Source organism: Diadema antillarum, unplaced genomic scaffold (genome assembly GCF_040938485.1).
Source record: "Diadema antillarum isolate AM-2024a unplaced genomic scaffold, OU_Dant_1.0 seq00000822_RagTag, whole genome shotgun sequence".
Taxonomy (NCBI): Eukaryota; Metazoa; Echinodermata; class Echinoidea; order Diadematoida; family Diadematidae; genus Diadema; species Diadema antillarum.
In genome coordinates this window covers 755,489-781,706 of record NW_027271699.1, presented here as the reverse complement: position 1 = coordinate 781,706, position 26,218 = coordinate 755,489, and the positions used below count along the sequence as shown (strand labels likewise).

Sequence of the window (26,218 nt, the reverse complement as noted above, 5' to 3'; positions counted from 1 at the left end):
AAGAATGAGAGGATGAGGATGGGAAGACATATATATATATATATATATATATATATATATATATATATATATATAATCATCCGCAACAAATCTGTGATCAGGTGACACGTAACACTGGCTATCCTGAAATTGTTTAACGGTATCATTTACCACTTTCAGATGGAAAAAAAAAACCTGTAGTGCTTCAAAATAGTTGTGCAATGTGAGTTAGGGATAGAAACAACTGACCAATGTAGACAGAAATCATCAGAATAATCAATGTTAAGTATCGTTGAATATAAAAAGATAAACAGTTGTTATAACAAAAGTGTTAAATTAAAACCTTCTGAACTCGCTCTCATTTTACACGTTCTTGCCTAAACTAATGAACTGGTCTAGTAATTTGTGGCTTTGTTCGTAAAAGGTCTTGCTGCTGTTGAGATTTGGTATCACTAGTCTTATTCCAGGACCATTTCCTTGAATTTGATCAATCGAAAATCTGTGCAACTTTGTCTGGTACTGGTCGTATACTGTTGTTGGAGTAACAAAAGAGAAACAGTTTCCTTGATTCCGCCATTATAACGTATGTGGCTATGGCGTCGCTGACGGACAATTAGTCTACCTTGCTACGTATAATGAACATTATGAAAGATGTACAGGCAATGCAAGATGATGTCTTGTGGCAGACATTATCGGTAATACCAGGACAGTTTGTATTTTCCATATTATAGAAAGTAGTTCGAATAGTGGTAATAGAAATACTAGGTATAGAACAAATTGTGAGTTGACATCTTTCTTAGATTACAATGTACTTCCCCAATTGCCTGTGACACTCGATCTATAGCGCCATGCAAATTTGTTTGGAGTGCAGCAGCAGGTCCACAGCTGACGCACTTTTACAGTTGTTGATGTTAAAACCTTCCCGTAACGGGACTTTGGAAAATGTGTACAGCGCCATGAGGTTTTATGTGTCAATCGACAGCCAATGCAAACAAAGGGTTAAGAATGATGTCACGTGTTCGAATCCTGCATGGCTCCTTCGCGGACAAGATACAAGTACGTTTTACTTTCTCCCTCCATTTTACCCATCTCGGAGTTCAAGTGATTATATATCATGCAATGATAAGGCAATAATAACGGCTGGACTTCAAAGCATTTAAAAACACGGCGGCCACCTTGCTTAACCCTTCATGTGTAGAAGCTTGCCTATATAACTGAACTAGCCAATTTGTTGTTGTCAGCATTTAGAGTGTAATTGAACCAAACCTGACCTTGTGTTAGATTAGTATGCAAGTATATATAACACCACTCGTGGACAGCACTGTTTTTAGTGCAACAAGAAGGCAACGTCGACACAATATAGGAATTAGACTGATCTTTATTCATGTGTTCAAACAACACAATCTGTCATAACCTATACCTCAATTGGTAGATAACTTCCACACATTTTAATCTCCGAAAACACTTCAGCGTGCTCGTCAGTCGGGGAACACAGCACAGTAAGGTGTATATAACACCATATAAATAGTAAGAGCATTAAAAGTGCAGCGAATCCTTTCACCAATCAACAGGGCAAATTCATTCCAGTTGCCTAGGCTTTAACTCACATAACATGAAAATAAACAAATTACGTGGAAACGTGTAATTGTCACAGTGTTTGAAATGCAGAATGACAGTGTAATTCATGTAACTATTTGTTCCAAAAGAAAATAAAAAGAGAAAACAGCCCTAAAGATATAGCCTAGAGAAGCCAAATATTCCAGTAAAAACACGTTGTAATGACTCTTGACTTGATTTCCAGGGTGCCTTTTTTGTGAGATGATAAGCAACCTCTTATAAGAGTTTGCTTATTATATTTAGATGATGTGAAATATGAAAGAGGCACGTATTCTAAGATGGATTCAAAGTTTATTTGATGAAAATTGGTTTTGAAATGGCTGAGATTTCCAAAACAAAGGGATCCTAACAAAACGTGGAACCAACCTTTTACTAGGATCGCTTTGTTTTACCTTGTTTTTGGATATCTAATATAGTCTTTAGGTTGTCGGATCGAAGGAAGGTACTTTATTCTAGTCTTATCCTTAGGTGGAAGGGACTCAAAGCCACGGAAAGTGTGGTTGATTGATTTTAATCTTTAATACGTTCCATCATTAGTGACAGCGTAAAAATATCACCAAACAACAACTGTTGACGAATAAGCTCTCCGATGAAATGTGCATGTACATTTCTCAATTTTCCCTATAATTCCCGAAGCAATCTTTCCATGAATATCAAATCACAGAGCTGGTGCGAATGCTGTAAGTGCCATTAGTTTAATTGACTCGAGAGAATGACTGGCTTTAGACACATTCATATGAATCAGGCGCCGTCACAGAGGTACATCAAATTTTTAATATTAATTCACATTCCCTCAAGTTTACGATTCTTTCACCTGTAAAAGCCCTGTGACATTGTACTTTTTTATTGCTGCATGCGTATAGTGAAATAGTAAATAGGTGCGATTGATTACAATTCTTCATAATACTCCCAAATGGAATATATTATATTGCTATATGACATAACAATCCTCTTGCCAGAGGAATGAAATACAACATACATTGACATAGGAAATTGAATGGGCAACCCTGCGAAGGAAGGATAACGGAGCTTTGTTGCTGCCAGGGCACAATGTATACTTGATTGAAATTGAGTGAAAGAAAAAGCTTTCATCACAAAACCCCGCTTTCACGGGATATCAACCAATCAGCATGTGTGGAATCAAAGTTAATGCTTCCGTTGATACATCGGTGCTGACGACATAATTACCAATGCAGCCTCGCCTCGCCTCTCCTCTCTTACCGCGCACTATTGGATTTATTGGCGGATTGGTTTCTTTCACGCTGTCCCACAAGTTGCATTGAGTGCCTGGCTTGAATGGAGCGGAAGCATTCGGGATATCTCTCCAGAGCGTATGGTGGTGGAATGGGTGAAAAATATTTATGATAAATTGGCAGCTTGTTGTACCACATGATAATCCGTGAATTAGTATGTGGAGAGGGTCTTTGGTAAAGTGGTCTAATATTTCTTTTTCTTGCATACGACATCCGATTGCGACTTGCAGGAAACTATGTTCTGGCATTCTTGAAAACCATATTTTGACCTATAAACAAGCCACCAATCAACTGGTATTTTGAGAGTAAGTGAGAGTCAATTCGCCACGTTTGGAAAAGTTTTTGCTCCCGTGGGTACAGCTGGTAATTTGCCCTACACGTTGGAAGACAATGGCACCAAACCGTGCTCCTGGCGAAAAACATCGTGAACAGTTCATGGGACCGTTCGTGTTCTTGATGACAGCACTTGGATTGCACCATAACAGCACTCCAACGAGTAGTCAACCGGAATCTCATCCTAGATTCCTCGGCATAGCCCTGATTGTATGCCATGTGTTCACCTTGACCGTAGTGTGGTTCAATACGCTGCGATACCTCGTGTCTATCCCCTTGTCTTTCTCGGTGTTAGACCAGGACTTGGTGACGGATCTGGTCGTGTTTGCTGTTTGGACCTTTCAGGTGGCCGTCTACAACTGCACTCTCTTTTACGCGTGCCACAAGGGAAAGGAAACGGAGGTATTCGCAATCCTGGAATCGTGTCACGGGGCATCCGGCCCACAAAATGACTCGATATCGCGGCAGAAATCCTGGCAGAAATCAGTGATTGCCGTTCTCATCTGTCTAACATTCATGGGAGTCAACTCGTTCATCTTTGTCTACATCATTTTCATCATCCCGCCAGAGGACAACGTATTGAGGAGTTGTAGCTGCTTTCCATGGCTCACCGAGAGTACCACTGTAGCCTGTCCCATCATGTGCGTCATACTCATCTTCACCAACTGTGCGCACATCGTGTCGATCGGGTACTTCTTGCTCATTTCTGACATTTTGGCTGGCCACTTCGATCGTCTGACTTCTGACTTCGTCAGACACTTCAGTGAGCCCGCAAGAAACGAGATGGCTGTCGATGTAAAGCAGCTGGACTCGTTTCGTCGCCGGCATCTCAGTATTTGTCGGTCCCTGGAAACCGCCGACTCCGCTCTCTCGCCAATCGCAGCCGTGAACTACCTCACCAACATTCCCATCATTATATTTCTGCTCTATCAGGTCATATACGAGAAGAAGATTCAGGAAATTGGATGCTACTGGGTGCTCATTTCTTTCCTCACCCTTGTAGCTGTTTCATTTTCGGCTGTCAGAGTCCATGAAAAGGCATGTAAAAGTGCGGAACTTTATTCATGTACGAATTACTGCATTATTTTCTCACATTCCATGCATTTCAAATTCAATTCAAAATAATTTTATTTCCATATTAAGTAAAACAAAGTTATATACATTATGCTTACATGGGTACATAACACTTAAAGGAACTTTGAGTCACGTAAGTTTCATCGTCTAACATATCACCAGTTTATATGTTACGTTTTCTTTTTCTTACCCCAGGCCCACGCTCTCCGTAGGCATATTCATGAATTAGAGAAAGGTCCGCTCGACACGAATTTCACACAGGTACGTTCTTAATTCGAGATACTCTCTATCCCATTCGCATTGAACACTGAAAGACATTATGACAACATTACACATATTGGACAATCATTATTCATCAAAGTGTCGCGTCATGTTTAATTTGGGATGGAACTCATACAGCCATAACCTCGTTTACAGTTGGCAAAGTGTCGTGTAATTTTGATGTAAACGCCCGAAAATCGAAATAAGTTACCCAAAAACGGAGCCGGCCCGAGACATTCTCGTGGAATTATAGTTATAGTTTACAATCATAAACAATAGTCATGATGCAGTTGAAATGACTTAACGATAAGTCGCATCTCATTCACCAATTCTCGCTTTCCACTTGTTTTTTTTTTATTCATCTGTCTCTTGCTCTTTCCTTTCTTTCCCTTGCTGTGTTTATCTGTTTGTCTCCATGTCTACCATCTATCCATCCATCTATCTATCCATCCATCTATCTATCTGTCTATCTATCTACATGTATATTTTTCTCTTTCACACTGATTGTATTCCTTGATCTGCAAATAGACTCAGCTCCTGTTTCTGGCCAGGCTGGATGGACAAGAGATAGGTATGACAGCTCTTGGGTGCTTCGTCATCACCAAGGAGCGTGTTCTAGCGGTAAGTGTGTGGACATTTGCATCTATGAGGGTGAGAAGTATTACAAAATGCTATGTGCCTTGGTCACACAATCTCCATGTGTATTACCTATCTGTTGAAGAACATTATCCAATATTTGGGAACCACTGAAATGTCTTGGGGAATGTATTTTTATTTTTCCTTTTTCTGAGCTTATTCCTAATTTTCTGGTCTATTTGTATGAGTAGCAAAGTGCGCTTAGAAACGTCAGTATGAAGCGCCATATAAATGCAGTTATTATTATTATTATTTATTTAGCTTAAAGATCTTGATGATACTGCAAACACATTATGTGGCGGAAACACACAAAAGATCCAACTGCCGAACCAAGTGTACGAAAAATCCTTGTTGTTGGACGTATTTGCACCAAATCAGAAATAATATCATTTATGGAGAAGAAAAATTGCGACAAGGCAACGGTTTGCCTCTCGGGCATCGGGCGCACTGTCGATAGTGAAGTAGTTACTTTGACTTTTAGCTCACCCGAGCCAAGTGTTCAAGTAGTATTCCATAGTCTCATAATGGTCACATTTTGATTTTCTTTTTAAAAACGCATCGTCAAATTTTCTACAAACTTGATAGATATTATTGCCAATTTGATAGAAATAGTACACGTGTATTACACATAATATAGAAGCCATGCCCTTCGTCTGTGATGTCTCCCAAAGCTCCCCATGCAAGTTTTCTATCTTCTTTTGGGCAATAGTTCCCAAGAATGTATGGAAGGTGAACTTGGGATACTCGGGTGAGCAGGAGACCACCCGGTCACTTGTTTATTTGTTTGTTTTTGTTTTGTTTTTGTTCTTTATTCGAGAGGAAAAGGTGGGTTTACATAATCTTCGCATAACTTTAATAGGAATGAATATGAAGCTCGATATACATCTACCTTCTGGATGACAACCCCCGGACAACTACCCCTATCAGAACAGCTACGTTAGAACATTAACTTATTCATACTCACCCACAGGACAATATTATCTCATAGGTATTTTATGGAAATGAACAGAGAAGCAGATGCAGCCTTTTAATATCACACGACCCTTTACAAAGTCACGTGGACTCACGGATCAAAACTGCACGCATATCCTTAATGATGATGATGATGGTAATAGTAATATTAATAATAGTAATAATGATATTGCTCAGCTACTATGGTAAAATACTCAAATGCACATTACCAAGAATAACTTTGTATATACTTTTAACAAAGTTTTAGGAATAATTCTCTGTTTCTCTGTTATTCGCGTGAACTAAAAAGGAATGCTAAAAAGCTTCTGTACGCATGCGCATAACTTTACAAATTTGTGTCGTTCACTTCGCTGCAGGTCATCAGCGCCTTGATTACTTACTTCACCATACTGCTCCAGTTTAAGGACATGTGTCCCTCTGATGACGTCACTACGACCATGGTGATGGAACTTCCAGGATCCACGGTGATGGACTAAAACGTGATTTAAAAGCCTTGACGTGAAATTCATTTCACTAAAAGTGTTTTACCTCTTCACAAGAAGAAGTTTTTCTCATTATTATCATGTATTTTTTAAAAATATCAGAATACTGTTATCACAATGTATTCAGGATGTTGATATTGCTAGCCTGTGTAATAATTCAGATTCTTCGCATTTGGGAGAGACAACGTTCTTTAAATGATAATAATCATATTTTGGGGATGGGGGAAGGTGGTATATGTGCAAGTAATGAATAGCTCTCTACCAGTGTAATTTTTGTAAGTTTCCCTTTTTTAAACAGGCTTACGTTATTCTCGTATGTTTTATATAGTTTACTGCTGATCAATAAATGCCATTGAAACTGACCTTGTATAAATCGTATAAAAGTTGACGAGATTAGAATGATGAGAACCCAAAGTTAATTTTGTTAGTACAAACGGACTCTGCTTGATAACCGAGACATATGGAAAATGAAATGACAGAAGTTATTTTACTTTTTTTTTATATAGAGAGATGCTTACCGTACGGCTAGCATGGCTAGTCACTGTTAGTTGTATCTTTTTTAACTTTTCTTGTGTTGTCACCTTTACACTGGGGCATACGATTGGTATACAATGTATATAGTAAAATGTATATAATTGCGTATGAAAAAAAGGTAATGTCAAGATTTTGTGTACAAAGTATATGGCAAGTAGTGAAGGAATGGAATCATCAACCCACTCTCTTCTATGTATATTCAATTTGACTGTTTAAAGGGAACTGAAGGCAAACCCAAAGAGCAATGTGGATTGAGTGAAAGCAGCAACATTAGTAGAACATATCAGTGAAAGCTTGAGGAAAATCGGACTATCGATACAAAAGTTATGAATTTTTAAAGTTTTGGTGTTGGAACCGCTGGATGAGGAGACTACAAGAGGTTATGACGTATGAGTGGACAACAATACAAACAAAATATAAAGGAAATTCCGACAAAATTTTTTTTTCTAGCATTATAAAAGAGCACTTGACTGATAGCTTTCAGAAAGCAAGGGGAAATTGCTACCCTTAGCATATGTCAGTGTCAAGTTGATGGAAAATGTAATTTTCATAAAAAAATGATTTGTGTGTGTGGAATTTTCTTCATATTTCCTTTATATTGTTGTCCTCTCATACGTCATATTCTCTAGTAGTCTCCTCATCCAGCGGTTCCAACACCAAAGCTTTAAAAATTCATAACTTTTGCATCGATTGACCGATTTTCATCCAAATTTCACTGATGTGTTTTACTAATGTTGCTGCTTTCACTCAATCCACATTGCTCTTTGTGTTTGAATTCCCTTTAAGATCTGTTTTGTTCATAACTTCCTGAACTTTATCAGATTTTGATCCAATTTTCACTGTCGTGCTGATAAAGTTTAACTCTTTCTCATCAGATTAACTTCTAATAGATTCGGAATTCCCCTTTGATGATAATATTATGTTGTATGGTTTGATGATTAAATTTTAATTGATATATCAATCAAATCGAATATAGTAAAACGTAATTTCTTATTGTTCTATTTTCGTGCTACTTTGCAATGACTGTACTGTCAAAAAGGAAGTCAGACCTTGTCGAGTTGTCCGCCTCGGTAATGAGGTATAATAATTATTTATTCATCCGCACTCACAATATCCTGATTGATAGCATTCATATTTGTAATCAATAAATCGATAACAACCGAGCAAAGTAATGGGAGCCCTGTGACCACTTCACAAGCGGCATGTCATTTCATCATTGTACGCCAAATGGCCAATGAGAAGATACTCCGGTCAATTACTCATCTTGACAATAGGGCACTCACTTCAGCACTCACTGAACAATAATATTTAACAGCCGAGAAAGACGCATGCGCATGACCCCTCCTTTGCGTATAATGATTACCCTTTTTAGTATAACCGTTGTTACATAGTCTAGAAGTTGTAGCTATTGTGTGTGTGTGTGTGTGTGTTTTATGCGCCGAGAATTATAGCGAATGAATATGAAATGAAATATTTTTCCCCGGAATGATTACAGACCTATTCTAAACCCTGTTTATTTATTCACTTATTTTCATTTTCTATAGTCTGTCATAATTAAAAATGATGATATATCTACTTTTTTGATAAAATTCCAATCAGGATTCTGATAGTCATCAGGAGAAAGATCAAAAACTAGTTTCGTTAGTGCACAAAATGCCAGATATGGAGAAATTACCGAGTCGACTTGGTTGAATAATGCATCAGCAGAAACAAGTAAATATGAATTCAAGATATATAGTTTTGATCCGCTACTTTTCCCCCAAGGGGGGTTCCCAATGACAAGCAAAAGAAAGAACAATGTCTTTACATCGTGTATATATGTATATATATATATATATATATATATATATATATATATATATATATATACATATATAAATATATATATGTATAACTATATGTATATATATATATATATATGTATATATATATATATATATATATACCAAAACGAAACCCAACTCTCAAAATACATCTGGAGCCTTCACACTGACATGGGACATCCAAAAAAGTCAAACTTAACTCTAAGAAGGAGTGGCATGTGCAACCTCTGCCTCGATGAGAAGGCCATCATCATCAGAAACAAAAAAGCACTCAATAAAAGGTCCGAACTTATATCCAAATGCAGACACCGGAAAAGAAAAACCATCCATGCGTCAAACCGATCCACCGCGCCACATGAACACAGAAACACACCACTTTGTCAGTGTGCCTGAAGATCGCGACAGCGTGAAACCGCCGGTAGCAGACATAGCACCAAAACACAGGTACGCCTATATATATATATATATATATATATATATATATATATATATATATATATATTATCGTTAGGAAGAACCTGAGACAGAGTGCTAGGAACATACTGTGTATAAGTCTACACACACATGATGGCACTTTCTGGGCAAATCACATTTTCACTTTACGAATTGGCAGCCCAAAGGGTGTGGGGTTTAACCCCTGTAGATCCGCCACTACACCCCATGTAAGGGCACATCTACGTGGAGATGTGTTGTTCACTAGAACGTTAGTTTGTGTGTGCTATAGAAAGAGAGAGACAGAAAGAAAAGGTGTCAGCAACAAATAGCAATGGCAGCGATATCTTGAACATTAATCGTTACGATAACACAATACATAAAGCAAAATCATTGGTGTATCAAATCATTGTCATATTGGCATGAACACATTGAATTATCAAATCAAAATCAAACCGAGTCATGTCAGTGTCGGGAATTCAAGATATATTTTGTTCAAGGTATGGAAAGTGGAACGAGGATCATTTTGGAGTGATGATTGGATGCTATACTCAATATGCATCAATTGGAAAAGTAGGATTCTTTTAATTTGTAACTGTTGAATTTCTGTGCACCGATAATGGCTTTACAGCACGAGTACATTACATGCATGATACTCTCGTACTCAAAACATACACAGCAACAGCAGCAACAGCAGCAGCCAGTGTGGCAGCAGCAGCAACAACACACACGCGCAAGCAGTCACATACAACATCAATAATGATATGATTAAAAACATGATATGATTAAAAACTGGCAAAAATACAGACTGGCATTACCTTAGCCATAGTTACTTCTTAAGCAATGGCATATGGCTATACTCGCTCAAGTATAAACATTTGAACGGTAAATTTAATGTAATGATTTCATTAACAACAATGCTGCATTGCAAACTTGTTTCTTTACATTGTGTTCATTGTTGTTATGGTAATATTTGTCACGGTGATAGGGTTAGACAATATACATGCAGTTACAAGTCACTTAAATCTCAAGTGGTATACAAAACAACTTCTTCTGGAGAAGAGTCAAAATATGAATGAAAACTTATACTAAAATTATTAATTAGTTAATATAAGAACCATGAAGCAGACGAGGAGGCAGAATAATATTGAAAATTGAATATCATCAGTCAGAAAATAATAACTATGTACATATCATGTGAAAACTGTATAGGTAGAAACATAATCTTAAACTTTGCTTCGATTTCGAATTACGATTGTCTTTCGCATGGAACAAATCGAAATGCCAGTTCCATTTCTTAACTGGGGAAAATATATCAGTCGGAAGCTATTGATAACCATCAGTCCAATTAATGTGCTGACACTTTTTTTGAGGAGGGGGGGGGGGATCGAGGAAAGAATGAATGAACGTCAGACGGTGGTGAAATGGTGAAAGTACGTTGTACATGTACCTGCATTGTGCATTCTTATACTGATAAAATGGCACAACCAAATAAGGCTTATATATATATGTTACTTGAATTATACCAAGAGCTATGTATAAAATTTAGTGTTTAGCTGAAACACTCATTGAGAACATGTCGTCCACAAAGTTAAATGCAGAACCCCAAAATTGGCAGTAGGTATAGTCTTATCATAATTATTCAATATCATCCTTAAGATTTGTTGTAATCTTACCTCACGCATTCAGCAGTTCTATGATTTGAAAGAAGGCATAATCTCTGAGTTTTTTTAATTAGTGAGGAGAAATTGACTCCTACAATCACTGTCTGCCTACAAGATAAGTGTAATCTCACGACGCCATAACCAGCATAACCATAACGGAAGTAAAAAGCTTGTTATGTTAAAAACTTATTAGGAACTCTACTTAAGTGACGTCACAGGAAAACACAGCCGAATTTGGAATGTTTAAATCATATTGTCATTATTTGATTGCTGTGTGGAATTTGTCTCTCTGTCTTGGCGTATGAAAAGAGACGTACTTTAATAAAACGAAGCAATTTCTAAAGTGATTCATTATATAGAATACAACTGTATATAACATTTATACGGATTGATTGCAGAGTCGAACGACGTACAAGAATTGTTTTTATGCTGACATCAATGATGTTAGTTTGTAGAATACATGAAAAGGTTTCATAAGAGCTGTTCATAAAGTTTATACGATGGTGGACTCAATTTAAGACAGAGCGTTACCAGTAGAAAATTGAATCTAGAGAGCTTTGTAGCTGCTAGGTCTAATTTTGCTTAAAGCAATCAAGCACTTGTTAAAAATTCTTATGGACGTTTACGTCGTTTTTTAAAGTGGTGATTTTAATGACGTATAGTTACATTGACTGGGCCCTTTAAGTCATGTAATATTAGCATTAAAGTTATGTTTTTGTTCGGTTTTATCAAAACACTGCCTATGCCTCGGAGCTTATCTTGGCCGTTGCGTAGTTTGGATTGTCAATGCCGGGCTCCTTGGACATGGACGATACCGGATCGATGTTGCCGCCATTTTTGTACGACATCGCGGCTGGCGGAAAGGCTTCGGCTCTTTGCTTGCGGTAGTGGAGAATACCCAGGGCGACGAACACGAGTAAGGCTACGCCTACGAGAATGCCGAGGACGATGGCGGCGGTTGTTCCTGAATCAGTCGAGGACCCTTGTTGCCCGCCGGTGACTGATATTGATAAAACAAGAACAAATAAGAAAGCAAAGCACGCGAAACAGAAACAAATAAGAAAGAACACACAAAGGTCTAAGAAAAGAAAACTCTTTGGTTGTATTCATCTCTAACGGTGTGATGACTTTATCAACAATACGATGGGGATAGTAGTAAAGGTCCTGTTTCAATTCAAGTCAATTGAATTTACTGACATACTGCCACATATTTTTTAAGAAAACTCCCTTCCTCGAATGTTCACAGATGTGCGGTTCACGATTGTCCTATTTATATTTCAAAGAAAAATGAAAACAGGTACTTTGTCACGACATTGTCTGTCAAATGAAAACAGAAATCGTACACACACACACACACACACACACACATATATATATATATATATATATATATATATACCTACATTTACACGAGGGAGAGAGAGCTCCAAAGAAAATGAGAATCCGTAATGATGTGCGCCCTATCATTCGTCTAGAAAATCAATCTTACTTCTAGGACGAAGACGTTACAGACAACTGCTAAGACATTCAGCGATTTGTAGCAGAACAAAGCGGCCTGGAATGTGGCTGCCGACTACGCGAGAAATACAGATCATTGTCTAAAAAAGGGTCATACACTTACACTGTCCGCAGTAACCAAAGACGACGTAGACATTGTCGATAGCTGCCATGCCCTTGTTGTCTGTACCAACTGTTGCTTCTAGGACAATCTGGAGGAGAAAATGGAAAATCGGCAATGACTGGATTTCTCGTATTTGAGATGAGGTTGGCTCTTAACATTGATAAAAAGGAGTATCGGCAATGACTGGAATTTGCGTATTTGGTTAACGAGATGAGGTGGGCTTTTAAGATTGATATAAAATTGAGATTAATAAAGGTAGCACCAAAATATCCCCATTGACAGTTTTTTTTTAGTAAGAGGGAACGAGGCAAAAAAAAAGGAGCAAAAGCACAGTGCAGAATTAAAGTTCTCTCTACAAAGTGCAGTTTTAGTTGACAATTTACGAATACCACATCAAGGAGTAAATTTTATTCATGCTCCTCTATCTCTGTTTAAGGTCTACTGCTATATCTTAATGATGGGTTGATACTGCGACTTCAATTAGTATTATTACGTCATGGTGACGAATGCAACTTTTGATTTAACTGCCCACTTCCAGAAGGGCTGCGATATACTGGATAGGGCCAGTGACTGTCAAATATAGACAGGATTTTTTTTTTTACCAACCAAAAAGTGCGCGGGGGGCAATACTGGGTAAATGCCAATGGTGTGGTCCTCTGGAAGAGTAGTGCTAACTCTGAACATATTACCCAGGGCAAATGATGATGATAATGTCCTTTATCATCATAAGATGTGAGATAAATTGAGTCTTCATTGTAATGATCTTGATGTTCGTACAAATAATATTCACGTATGGGCTATTCTTATAGGTTTTAGACAATGCAGGTATACATTTCGTTAACAGGCATCATAACTTGAGGTCTCGAATTTCAGCCTTTGAAATTGAAGAACCTCTTCTTATTCTCATGTTTGTTTGTTTGTTGTTGTTTTTGCGATCGAATAATAAAAAAAAGTTTGAAGTCGCTCTTTTTTAATTTCTCCCCTCCGCTCAAAATTAAAATCAAAATTTCTATAAGAAAGACGGCGATGGTGGGGCGGTGGTGGTGGTGGTGGTGTGTGTGTGTGTTTGTGTGTGCCCTCACCCTGTAATTATTGGCGTGATTATCTGCTGTCAGCGTGTACTCTAAGGTGGAGAGCGTTTGCGTCTTTTTAACCGACTTCAGGATGGTCCGTTCCCCGCTGAGACCCTCGGACACGATGTTCAGCTCCATGGCTTCCTCTGCGGCGTAGTTGACAATGAGACAGTGGTCGTTGTATCGAAGTGTCAAGATTGGGGTCTTCAAGATGGCCACAGAGCCGGCGGTCAAATTATTTCCGCTAAAGTACATGAATGATCCAAGACCTGTTGATACAAGCATCCAAAAGACAGAAAGGTTGACACGTATAAAATCATCCGGAATGCAGCCTACGAGTCTGCCGAAAAAGATGGTCCAGAACGGTTCGAAACGATCCCGTATCCATCGTGCGATCAATGGCATGGTATCGTTCTCATTTGCCAAACTTTAGAGCCCGATAAATGATTGTTGCCCTCTATAGCCACGGCGGATTCAGGAATTCTGTAAAGGGGAGGCGCCTATACAAAATTAAGGGGGGGGGGGGTTAAGATTTGTCTCGATGTCCCCTTGTTCAAAATAATTCATGTGTGAACGGACAACTTGCCCAAAGTTTCATCGTGCTCTCGGCGAGAGAGAAGATTATATTCTACTTGAATTTTAGCTGTACGGACAATCAATATACATGTACAGCGCATGTACATTATGCTTTTATTTCAATTTGGCTTTAGAACGATTTTTCTTGCCGTACAGTGATGCTGCATATAGAGGGTAGATGGTATTATCGCACACGCAAACTCTCTCTCTCCCTCACATTTACTCACACACACACATACACACACATACACACACACACACACACACACACACACACACACCTTATCTCTCTTTCTATTTGCCAGTGTTTGCATAACTTTACATAATCACTTATCAAGGCATTAAGTCGATATACATTGCGGGGGACAAAATGTGAGGATCATGCATGTCCTTTCATGTTTGCTGGGTATCCCCGTTCGAGGTGCTGCCTAATCTTATAATTTTGAGAGAGCAATAACCCTGCCAGCCGTTACCTGGCATTTTGATTGGGGGCAATTCGGTGGTCAGCGCATCGAACCACATCCAATCAGCGTCGTCGGTGTCGTCTTGTTCGAAGCTGCAGTCCATGTAGCCGAACTCGAAGTTGCACATGGTTTCCATGGGGTAGCCGCTGCAGGGTCCGGCCATGAGGACGACGTCATCGATTGCGATATCTCCCCGGTAACTGCTGCCCACGGTCGCTTCAAAAGAGATCTGGACACGAGTGATGCAAAAGATAAATGTTTATAGGTATATGATATTGCGCTTTGAAATTTGGCGGGAGATTCGACGGAACTTACCGGGATATTCTTAAATGCTATTCAAAAGTGCTCTTTTATTGTGTACAGATCTGTGTGTGCATCTGAACGAGTACTGAGTACCCTCTGATACAATTGTGAGTGTGAGTGTGTGTGCGTGTGCGTGTGCAAGTGTGTGGGTCGATGTGTCATTGTGTGTGTGTGTGTGCTTGTGTCATCGAATCGCTTTAAGCCATGCAGCTCCGATGTGAAGAATATGCCATGACACCATTACCTGAAAAGGCTACCTCCAGAGCAAAGAAGATGATTTGTTTTCTTTTTAATTTTCGATGAGATATCTTTAAACAGCATGATTTGATAGCTATGATTTTTGTGAAGAGAAACTTAAGAAACATTATCTAATGGCCAGTTTCGGAATTGCACGAGTGTATAATTTCCACGCGCATGTTTGTGCGTTGTAATGCTACGATTAATGCGTTTTGCTACTAAATCACGACAATGTCAATAGATCACAAGAAGTTAGTAGCAATGACGATACATTTATAAATGTAGCGTCTTTGCCACTAGTTCGTATGTAAAATAGAAAAATATGTTCAGTACTTCATGACTGAGCATAATGATTTTAATGACCTCTTCTTACAAGATATTGCTGATTTATATATTTATGCTATTGTTACGACTTTGTGAGTGCTTAATGCAAGAATAAGACATATCATTTTCTTTTTTTTTTTTACTTCGCGTCAAAAACAAATCCGATCTAGTGAGTATATGGGTGAAGGTCAACGGTGGGTGTGAAGGCGATTACGGTCAGGTGATGCTTTTTGATTTGCATATACTGTCCTGAATAAGTCTATTTCGTGAAAGCATGTTTAACTTCCGGTTAAACTCCATAGAAATATAATTTCACGTCTGATTATGATAAAAGTTTTACAGTTCTGCCTGTTTAATTGTACTCGACTTAACCCTAACTTACCTGGGCTATTTTGTGAGCCTAAAGTCCCGAGAGGGGGGGGGGGGGGGGGGCACCCCCATGATCTCAGTCGCGATTCGCGCGTTCGTTACAAAAATTGACACACACGTTACTCATGATGCAGTCTATAGGGCTGTGTTATCAAATTTCAATAAATCGCTTTATTCTACTAGTATTTTATATGAATTACATGGTGTAATTCTATTGATTTATGCATAAAATTAGAATTTGGCTGCAAATCATTAAATAAAGCCTCCAAACTTCTTTTTTTTTTTTGCTTGAGGACTCTTTGGTGAATTCTGATTTAATCTAGGTCAAAAAAAAATTGGTTTCAATTTTAATTTCTTATGCATTTTATTGTTTTTATAATTTCTTATGTATTTCCTTGTTTTGTACTTTTTGGGTTTTTTTATTGTTTTTAATGGGAATCATTCGCAACACTATTTCAATCATAAGAAACATACAATTAATTGTTTTTAATCACGAAAAGTGAAAATAATAATACAATTACGAATTTCAGATAGAAACCTGATTTGCATTGGTTTTGTACACAAAATCACGTTTTTGAGCAATTTTCAGTCTGACATGCACTTACATAATGTTGCGTAACTTCGAAACCGCGTACCCGGACGTCGCAAATTTGGTCTTAAAAGTTGCGCAAGGCTTCAAGGTAAATTGTCATGAATCGCCATGTGGATGCGTTCTCGCGTTGCGGAGATGTCGCGCGAAGTGTCGAGGGGGGCCATTATGCCCCCCCCCCCCCCCCAGGTGAGTTAGGGTTAAACGTCAATGGAAACAACGGAGCTGGCTTGAAATTTTAAAGTTCGGAAGCAGCCCATTGTTATCCAATGTACTTGTTTCCACAATTATTCCATTCTTGTTGTTGTCATTGATGGCGATGGTTCTTATTGGTCTTACCATGAGGGGTCCATATTTCTTGGGGATATTGACGTTGTACGGATTCCATACGGCCGTCGTGTACCCCGTCAAACGAGCGAGCTCGTTGTCGGGGTAGTAGTCGCCGCTCTCGTACACAACCAGCGTAGCGGTGTCGAGCCCGCTCATGTGGTAGTAGAACTCCATGCAGTAAGTGTCGTTGAAGTAGTTGATGACAGGCGAGTCGATTCGGGCCTTGTCTCCGGGTGAGCGGGGTTGAGAAGTTTCAGCGTACATGTAGAACCCTGAGGTAATTATGGACACATGTTGAAAGGGTGAGGATCCACACGAAATAAGTGATGATGTTGATAACTATTACAATAGTAGCAGCAATCATATAATTTTGTACCATGAATACAGCTATCAATATTGCAAACAATTAAGAATGTAGTACTGGCAGCAGTAGTAGAATGATGGTAGCAGTAGTAGCAGTAGTAGTAGTAGTAGTAGTAGTTGTTGTTGTTGTTGTTGTAGTAGTTGTAGTAGTAGTAGTAGTAGCAGCAGCAGCAGTAGTGGTAGTAGCATGCAGTAGCGCGCAACAGCAGTAGTATCGCAGAAGTAAAAAGAATGAGAAGAAGAAGAGAAAGAAGAATAAGAAGAATTGGTAGTAGTAGTAGTAGTAGTAGTAGTTGAAGCATCGAGTAGTCATGAAATAATTATCAGTCACGAAATAATTATCACCTAAAATGGTGTCTGTTTAGACCCCTGGGGGCGTTTCATCAACGAGTTCGTCGGAGGTTTTCACCGACAAATTTGCTATCAGCCAATCAGACACAAGGATTTCAGTAGCTTTTAACAGTTGTCAGTGTAAATCACCGACAAAAAGTTTCATGAAACGGTCCCCAGTTCTCTTGATATGTATTGTGATGGAGTGAGTCAGGATATCTCATTGTTTATTTTTCTATGTATTTCATGTGAAATATCATGATCTATTATGTGTTCAGATGAATATATGTTTGATGTAGAATAATTATTCCGGGGGAATTATCAGTAGTGGTAGTTATGGTTGTTGCTCCTGGTATTTTCGTTAGTGTATAGTAGCTACGGCATCGGAGATTTATTTAAAAAAAAACACACAAACAACAACAACAACAGCAACAGCAACACAACAAACAAACAAACAAATAAAAGCAAAACTCACCCTGGTCAGTACCCGTCGTATGATCTGCCATCGGCCCTGTTCCGTCCGTACCAGTCGGTCCGGCGTTCCTGAACCATTCAAAGTCGTTATCATCGGACTGAGTGTAGCCACACATATTTGTGTCGAAATCGCAGGTTGCTACAGTTGGTAGATAAATCGTTGGCCCTGAGGCTAGGTGGGGTGGAGTGGGGGGGGGGGGGGGGGGAAGAAAAACAAGATCCATAATCTGAGACATTCCCAATAATATGTCAATATTAATCAATGTACATCTTCATGTTCGTAGAAAACATTCTATTTCCGTCGATATTGGAATCCGAGTGAAGACACGCTATACAAAATTTATGATGTTGCAAATCCTGGAACTCAACTGTCGATTTTGCATAGAATATAACTGCTGTACAGCCTAAATCTAAGAATCTAGAGGGCACGGCAGATTGAATAATATTGTAAGGTAACGGAGTCACGGATGAGAAATCATAATGGTCTGCGCTGTAGCATTATTGCCACTCAGCGTGTCAAGTGTTTATTTGACCTGTACCTGAGTAACAATTGTGTTGATAGTATCAGTAGCATAGTAATAGTTATAGTAATACACTGTAGTAATAATTGCAGTAACAAGTAGTCGTAATAGCAGAAGTAGGAGTAGTCAAGTAGTAGCAGTAGAAGTAGCAGTAATGATAATAATCAATTGATAATAATAATGATAATGTCATAGTTAATACTATCATTCTTTTATCATCATCATCATCATAAACATAATATTATCATTATAACTATTCTTAATAACTTTTTAGGTTTAGTGCAATATAGTTTCATATATTTTTCATTAAAAATAACAAAAAAAGTATCACAAAAAGTCATGACAAAGCATTCGTAAATATGGTCTGACAATATGCGGGAATGCTATAGATATATAATGATATAAATACTCCATAAACAAGAGTGGAAAATGAAATTAGAAAACGATGAAAAGGCCCGGGGAAAGGCTAAGCGTCAAATCACGAACATGACACGAAGTTATTGATTTTGGAAAGAAGATGGTTAGTTACACATGTAGTTAGTTAGTTAGTTAGTTAGTTAGTTAGTTTGTTTGTTTTTATGCTTTTTTGTTGTCGTTTTTCCTAACATCAAGTTGTTTATTCTTACCAACGCACTTGCCGCCTTCGAGGCTAACATCGTCAATGGCTATGTCAGCTCCGTACGATGATGCTCCGACTGTTCCTTCGACGATAATCTAAATAGTTAAGAGTAAAGAGTGAGGGGATACAAAATTCGACTAGATTGGATAGTATTGGCACTAAACCCAAGAATTCCGCACGGACTTTTGGCAAGCACAACTTTCTTCCGTGAATTAATGTTATTAACCTCTTTTAAGATTCAATTCCATCACGAAACGATGATCATAGTTATTTTATCTATTATCTGATTATTGCAAACTGGACAAAGAGTACTTTGTGTTTGATCAACGAAAATAGGGCAGTTTACTTTAACGGTAAGTAATTTAAGTCTCCAGATTCTGTGTTATTTCATGTTTGCTTGTTTTTGTGTGGGTTTTGTTGTCTTTTTCGTAACAGAGGAAGTCATTATCATTAGTTACGGCTATATGCCCTGGTGTATTCAAGCTGATTTGTTTTCTTATGATTTAATCTTTTTCTTTATCTTTAGCACCCGTCGGGTGTGTGACCTTTATCAGGAAGGACTATTTCAATGTAAAAAAAAACAACATCAAATTCTACGATCCTACATGAATTTTTTGATTTAGGAGTACAACTTCCGTCAAACTGTAATCATGCAATTTGGCATGGAAGCAAGTAGAGGATGACCGAGTCTTTATTAGCACCGTTTAATTCTTACCAATACAATAAGTGGCTGTAGCTGCCATTGAACGAGAAGGGTTCATAGAGATATTACAAATGGCAATCTCTTGCATGATTACCAACCCGCTTCAACCAGACCCCCATTAAAAAAAAAAACAAAAAAAAAACGACTGTATGATAAATTACGTTTTACATAAACCATGGGCTATTTCTACTAAATCTATACCTCACTTTTAAGTTGAAGGAATAGACATCAAAACAGAGTTAACAAAATAATCTTCCATTGCATTGATGTTGCAGAAGAGCTGAATCTAAAAAGCAGCCAAACGCAGTCAGCCGTGGAAAAATAAACAGTGTATACTAGCGTTTCGGGTTTACAATTAATTCAAAATTGTCTAACTGCATAACGTAAAGACGAATACCTAATGGCCACCTCAAGTGAGCGGAACCCGTCACCTCTTATGACTTTTTGGACAATGCTCTCTTACTTTAATTCATTAAGTCCCAGAAAAAAAAATGTCATCTTGTCCCCATTAGATTTTCTCTATTGAATTTCACTGCACATTACACATGCGACAAGGATTTTGATGGAGCTGGTTACGTTTATCAAATTTGTACAGACTCAGAAAGAAACATACAAAAATATATACATTATGCTGATATGGAAAAGAAACAGGAACGTGAGCTTTCTACATTGTATTTCATTTAGATAATTTGATCATAAAGCTAGCACAGAAGATTTTTATTTTTTTTGTGAAAGTCTTCAACCGAGAGAAACTACGACAGATATGAAAAGCACGCGGCTGACATGAAAGATTAGAATGAGACTAGCAATGACTAGTAAAAATCAAAATAAAACAATACTGCACGAAACGAAAAAATATTGAACATTGACATATATTTTCAGAATCAATATTGTTACTACTGACACTAGACCTGTAATTACGGTAACATAATTATCATCAACCTAATTAGCGTATTCACTTTCATAACCATTGTAGGCATTGTCAGTATTGCATATAATTGTACGGGGTGTGAATTTCGGCTTCGTACGTACGTTAAAGCTTCGTGTTGACGCTGGTATGTCGAGAAGGCCTTCCAGCCAGGCCTGCCCAATGTTGCCGTACAATTGCACTTGAGGATCAATCGGGATTGTGTTGCCATATTCGACGAGGTAAATGTTCAGAAAATTGATGTTGTTGCCGTACATGTAGTACCAGAAATGGAAACAGCGGTCGCTACCTGACGGCGCGACGAGCGCTGACCTGAGTTCCCCTCGGCCGTTCGACGGAAGGTTTTCGTAGGTGTCGATAAGCATATAATATCCATCTACAGCCAGAAGGTGGGGGGGGGGGGGGGAGGGGGAGGAAAGGTTTGATTGAAGGGAGTGGTATGAAAGAAACGTTTGTCTTAAAGTGTTCACGCTTTCGTTTGCTCACGATAAAAGACATTACGCAGACACAGAAAGATGAGAAGACTAGTAAGTGAACCATTTGCCCCTTGCCATTGATTGAAGGACTTCATTTACTATATTATGGCCCTATATTTATGCCATATTTGATTTCGATGTATTCTAATAATGCATTATTTACTTGATGTATATATGAAACACACCTTTCCAATTGCATTGAAGTAATGAGGTAATGAATAAATAAACTGAATAGAAGTTAAAAGTCAAAGCATAATTTTGATTTTAGAAGGTAGGCTACGGATGCAGACTTGGTGCCAATTACTGCCAAATTCCATAGTTTTCAGCGAGAGCGCTGTAGAATACATAGGCCCTACTGTCAAAATTAGCATGGGGTTGAAGGACAAAGGTATATTTCAAGACATAATGTCACTTTATCAGAACGTATAATTGCTTACCCGCGGTTCCAGTGGTGTGGTCGACTTCGGGGCCGCTGCTGTACTCTGGACTGGGACCTTTAATGCGAGTCCAGTCGAAGTTGTCCCTGTCACCCTGCGACCAGCCGCACAATGCGTTATCGTCATTTTCAAAGTCGCAGGTGATGCTGTTCGTTGTCGGCGGGGTGGTCGTTTCCGGCATGACAGATGGAACTTGATAGGGGTGCAAATGGTGATGATTATGATTATGATGATAACAGTAATGATGATGATGATGATAATAATAATGATAATAATAATAATGATAATAATAATAATAACAATGGTGATAATGATATATAAATACACAAACAAATCGTCACAAAATGGAGACAAAAAGGATAAGAAATCTAAGGATGTGCATGATCGCTAGTGGGAGCATGGCATGCAATGTCGAGACACAAGCCTCTGTACTCAGTATGTGCAGACGCAGGCAACATCGTGCATTCAATTTTCCCAGACCCGCTTTGCTAGAGCGTTCGCTACAGGGAACAATCAGCAGGCCGTTAAAAAGAGACTAGTGGAGACATCAGTGAGAGCCAAGAGCCAGTCCCCGGAGCCAGTCCCCGGAGCCAGTCCCCGGAGCCAATCCCCGGAGCCAGTCCCCGGAGCCAGTCCCCGGAGCCAGTCCCCGGAGCCCGTCCCCGGAGCCAGTCCCCGGAGCCCGTCCCCGGAGCCAGTCATTTCGGAATTCTGGCTGCTATTTCTACGACTTTACGCCTTTATGATTCCTGAATTTTACTACCCGCGTTTGGTAGCTGTCCAAAGAAGCTCCTGAAAAAAATCATATTGATAGCAATTACAATGCACTCAGTTTAGATTGTCAAAGTGACTGAGTCATTCAATGATTTATAGGAGCGGTGCGCAGGTCAGGCTTTCCCGTGGTCATGATAAGATATCACAATCGCATCGCACCCAGCATCGGCTCCCTAGCCTTTCGCTCACGATTTTCAGTGCTTGCAATAGAGAAAGCTAAGAGAGCATTTGAAAAGGCTGTGCATATCATACTTAAGAAGTCTGCTAAGAGTACGAGTCGGGATGACAGATTTTTTCATCATCATACACTAGGTCTTATCTGCCCTGACCGTACGAGAGCAGACTGCTCCCTACGCAGAAATGTAACTGCAAAGTATAAATATTTTTCCAGTTATTATTCTTATGCAAAGTATTTGATATGATAAAGATAAATGCGCAACTATTCAAATGTGAATGACGCACTTCATAAACTCAACTACAAGAATAAGATACGTTGGGTAACCCCGAGCTGCTTCGTGCGAAAAGAGAACACACTAACGGCATTGTCATTTCCACTATCCATTAAAGTAGTGTGCTATACTATCTCAATCCACACATACAGGTTGGACACTGTTGACTATGGTACACATCGACGTCATCAATGGCCAAATCGTCACGAGAGTGGATACCGGTCTTTCCTTCGAATATGATCTGTCAAGAAGAGAAAGCGAAAGAGGCAGAGAAGATTAGAACAGATTGATACGATTTTGAGAGAGAAAAGAATGAAAAATAATCAAGACAAGGAGCGCAAGAGAGGGAGATATGGATGCACATTAAGTCATTTCTAAACGGCTTCTCTCGTGAGGGACAGAACCAATACACCATTCTCCAAGTATGATGTTAACATTATATACAGTGGAAGTGATTGTGATTATCTAAATGTTTACAGCATGCTCATTTAAAGCATTCACAGGTAAAATCAAAACAGAAAACTGTTAGTCGACAGCAGTTGAAGTAGATTATCACATAAAAAGAATCCAAACTCGTATCTTAACTTAAGTATCATTCGCTTTCGATGCGTGATCTGGACATGTAAAGCTCGAATCCACATCATTGTAAGATGACTGTAATTAATATATCGAGTAGAATGAGAACAAAAGAAGGAACAGAAAGTAGGTTCGTAATGATTTCATATCATGATCGAATGTTTCAGGTGAGTAGAGCGATAAGACGTTTGGCGAGGTGGGCCCTCTATTGTAGAATGGAGTCCAACTCGTGACGCACACTATAGGTCATAGTTGCTACAAGGAAGGGGATTTAATAAGTGGATCCCTACTTCCTTATCTCCTCTATGACTGAATTGCGATTGCTCTGTTGGTTTCAAAAGCATCTGTGTCTTGCGTTCGTAGGAACTTCCAAAAGAGCTCTGTCGTAAGCAGTTGCTTCCTGGCAAGAGTTCACCGTGAAGTGACGTTCTTAAGGTTTGCTCTTGTAGAGTGTCTTTGTATCTCTTGGGGGTCTTCCCTGAACGTGGTGCCCCTGTTTCAACTTTTCGTAAAGTAGCATCTTTGGAATCATGTCGTCTTCTATATGAACAATACGTCTTGTCCATCTCAGATGGCACGTGATGATCAAGCAATCGATGCTGGGGAGGCCACACTGTTCCAGAACCCGGAGGTTGGACGCTCTGTCCGGTCACTCTGTCCTGTCCACTCTGTCCACGCTATCCTGATGTTGCAATTACGTCCTCCACAGACATCGCTGGGATGGTGAAATTGTTCCAGCAGCTTGAACAGGGGGATTTGCCGGCGATAAGTGGTCCACATCTCTCAACAATAGAGCAGTGCTCTCAGGACCAAGGCTCTGTGCACGTCAATCTTGGTGGAGAGAAGGATGTCGTGGACTTGCTAGAGTCTCTTTGTCAGTCGGTCAGCGGCGCCGCGCTAGCCTTTCCAGTGCGCTGCATCACCTCAGCATCCAGGGATCCGCTATATGTAAAGATGCTATCGACGTAGCCGAACTATTTTCACGATATCAATATCTGGGTTGTTGATGATGATAGGGAGAGGCCGTGGTGCGTTGGTAGCCTGTGGTGGTGAGGGCTAAAAAATGGCTCAAGTGTTTCCACGACTGCTCGGCAGCCCGAACCGTTTGCAGGCAGCTGCAAAGCGATCGATCAGTAAAGAACTGATCGCTTCTTTCCATGACCACTTGGGAGCCGGCTAGAGACAAAGAGAACGGCCACGCCTCCGATCTATTCGAGACGAGCAATGTAATAAAACAAAATGTTGTGTTCTTGACCCGACCTGAAATAATTCTCTCTCCCGTTTGCTGCGATGTTGCTCGACGTCTTCGGCGATCGCAACAGGGATGTGTACATCCAGTTCTTCGCTGATGAGAAACTTGTCGATTACCTGAGAAGTCTTTAGGCCCAAACAAAACGGTTGGAGGCCTCCCACGAAGACATGTTTTTATATAGACTGAGGATTTCAAGCATGTCTGGAATTTATTAATTAGTGATAGTATTTTGAGCACTGGCTTTTCTTCTATCTCCCCCCCCCCCCCCCCATCTCTACCTCTCTCTTCGTCTCTTCTTCTGATGGGGCATGGTCGAGATAATGACAAAATGAATGCCAAAACGCCTTACCTGGCATGGGGTAGACTCTGTAGGGATATTGACCCGGCTTTGTACCCATCTATCCCCCCAGTTTCCCTCGTAATAAACCAAGAGGTCTTCATCTGTGATCGAGGTCGGGTTCGACACGCAATAGACGTTGAGGCGCTGCTCGTCATTGCCGTAGCTGTGGAACCAGAACTGCAGACAGGAATGACTGGTTTGCTGCCCTACGGACGGTGAGATCATACGGGCTGTCCTCCGGTGTCCCACATCGCCGTAGAGGAAAAGGTAAAAACCTGCGGCACAAATATCGTGGTAGTGGGGGGGGGGGGGGGGGTGAGGGAAAAGAAGAGCGGGAAAGGACATGGACAGACAGGCATGAAAAAAAAATGCATGAATGAAATAAATAGATATATTCATGCATAGAAGACGTGGCGTATTTAAAGGGAAGATAAACCCCAAGAGCAATGTGGATTGAGTGAAAGCAGCAGCATTAGTAGAACATATCAGTGAAAGTTTGAGGAAAATCGGACAATCGATGCAAAAGTTATTAATTTTTTAAGTTTTGATGTTGGAACCGCTGGATGAGGAGACTACTAGAGGTTATGACGTATGAGTGGACAACAATACCAAGAAAATATAAAGAAAATTCTGCAAAAATCAATTTTTCATGAAAATTACAAATTCCATCAACTTCATATTGACATATGTTAAGGGTAGCAATTATTCCCCCTGCTTTCTGAAAGCGGTTGGTCCATTGCTCTTTCATAATTCTAGAAAAATGAATTTTTGTTGAATTTCTTTTATATTTTCTTTGTATTGTTGTCCACTCATACGTCATATCCTCTAGTAGTCTCCTCATCCAGCGGTTCCAACACCAAAACTTTAAAAATTCATAACTTTTGCATCGATTGTCCGATTTTCCTCAAACTTTCACTGATGTGTTCTACTAATATTGCTGCTTTCACTCAATCCACATTGTTCTTTGGGTTTACCTTCCCTTTAAGAACTTACAGAAAATTTCCAATCGAGACCTTATCGTCGCCAATAC

The 26,218-nt window shown here is 39.4% G+C and overlaps 1 protein-coding gene across 1 annotated transcript in view; it reads right to left on the bottom strand.

The window, feature by feature from the left end:
* Window positions 1-11,800: 11,800 nt before the first annotated feature.
* LOC139739965 (MAM and LDL-receptor class A domain-containing protein 1-like) overlaps window positions 11,801-26,218 on the bottom strand; it is a 31,026-nt gene continuing 16,608 nt past the window's right edge. Inside the window, exons 9-19 of the mRNA XM_071650562.1 lie at window positions 25,198-25,463; window positions 23,171-23,261; window positions 21,798-21,989; window positions 20,989-21,260; window positions 19,261-19,348; window positions 18,115-18,252; window positions 16,956-17,218; window positions 14,804-15,023; window positions 13,764-14,023; window positions 12,682-12,769; window positions 11,801-12,060 (exon numbers count right to left, since the gene is read on the bottom strand). Coding sequence (XP_071506663.1) covers window positions 11,801-12,060; window positions 12,682-12,769; window positions 13,764-14,023; window positions 14,804-15,023; window positions 16,956-17,218; window positions 18,115-18,252; window positions 19,261-19,348; window positions 20,989-21,260; window positions 21,798-21,989; window positions 23,171-23,261; window positions 25,198-25,463 — 2,138 coding nt within the window. The remainder of the gene's footprint in view (window positions 12,061-12,681; window positions 12,770-13,763; window positions 14,024-14,803; window positions 15,024-16,955; window positions 17,219-18,114; window positions 18,253-19,260; window positions 19,349-20,988; window positions 21,261-21,797; window positions 21,990-23,170; window positions 23,262-25,197; window positions 25,464-26,218) is intronic.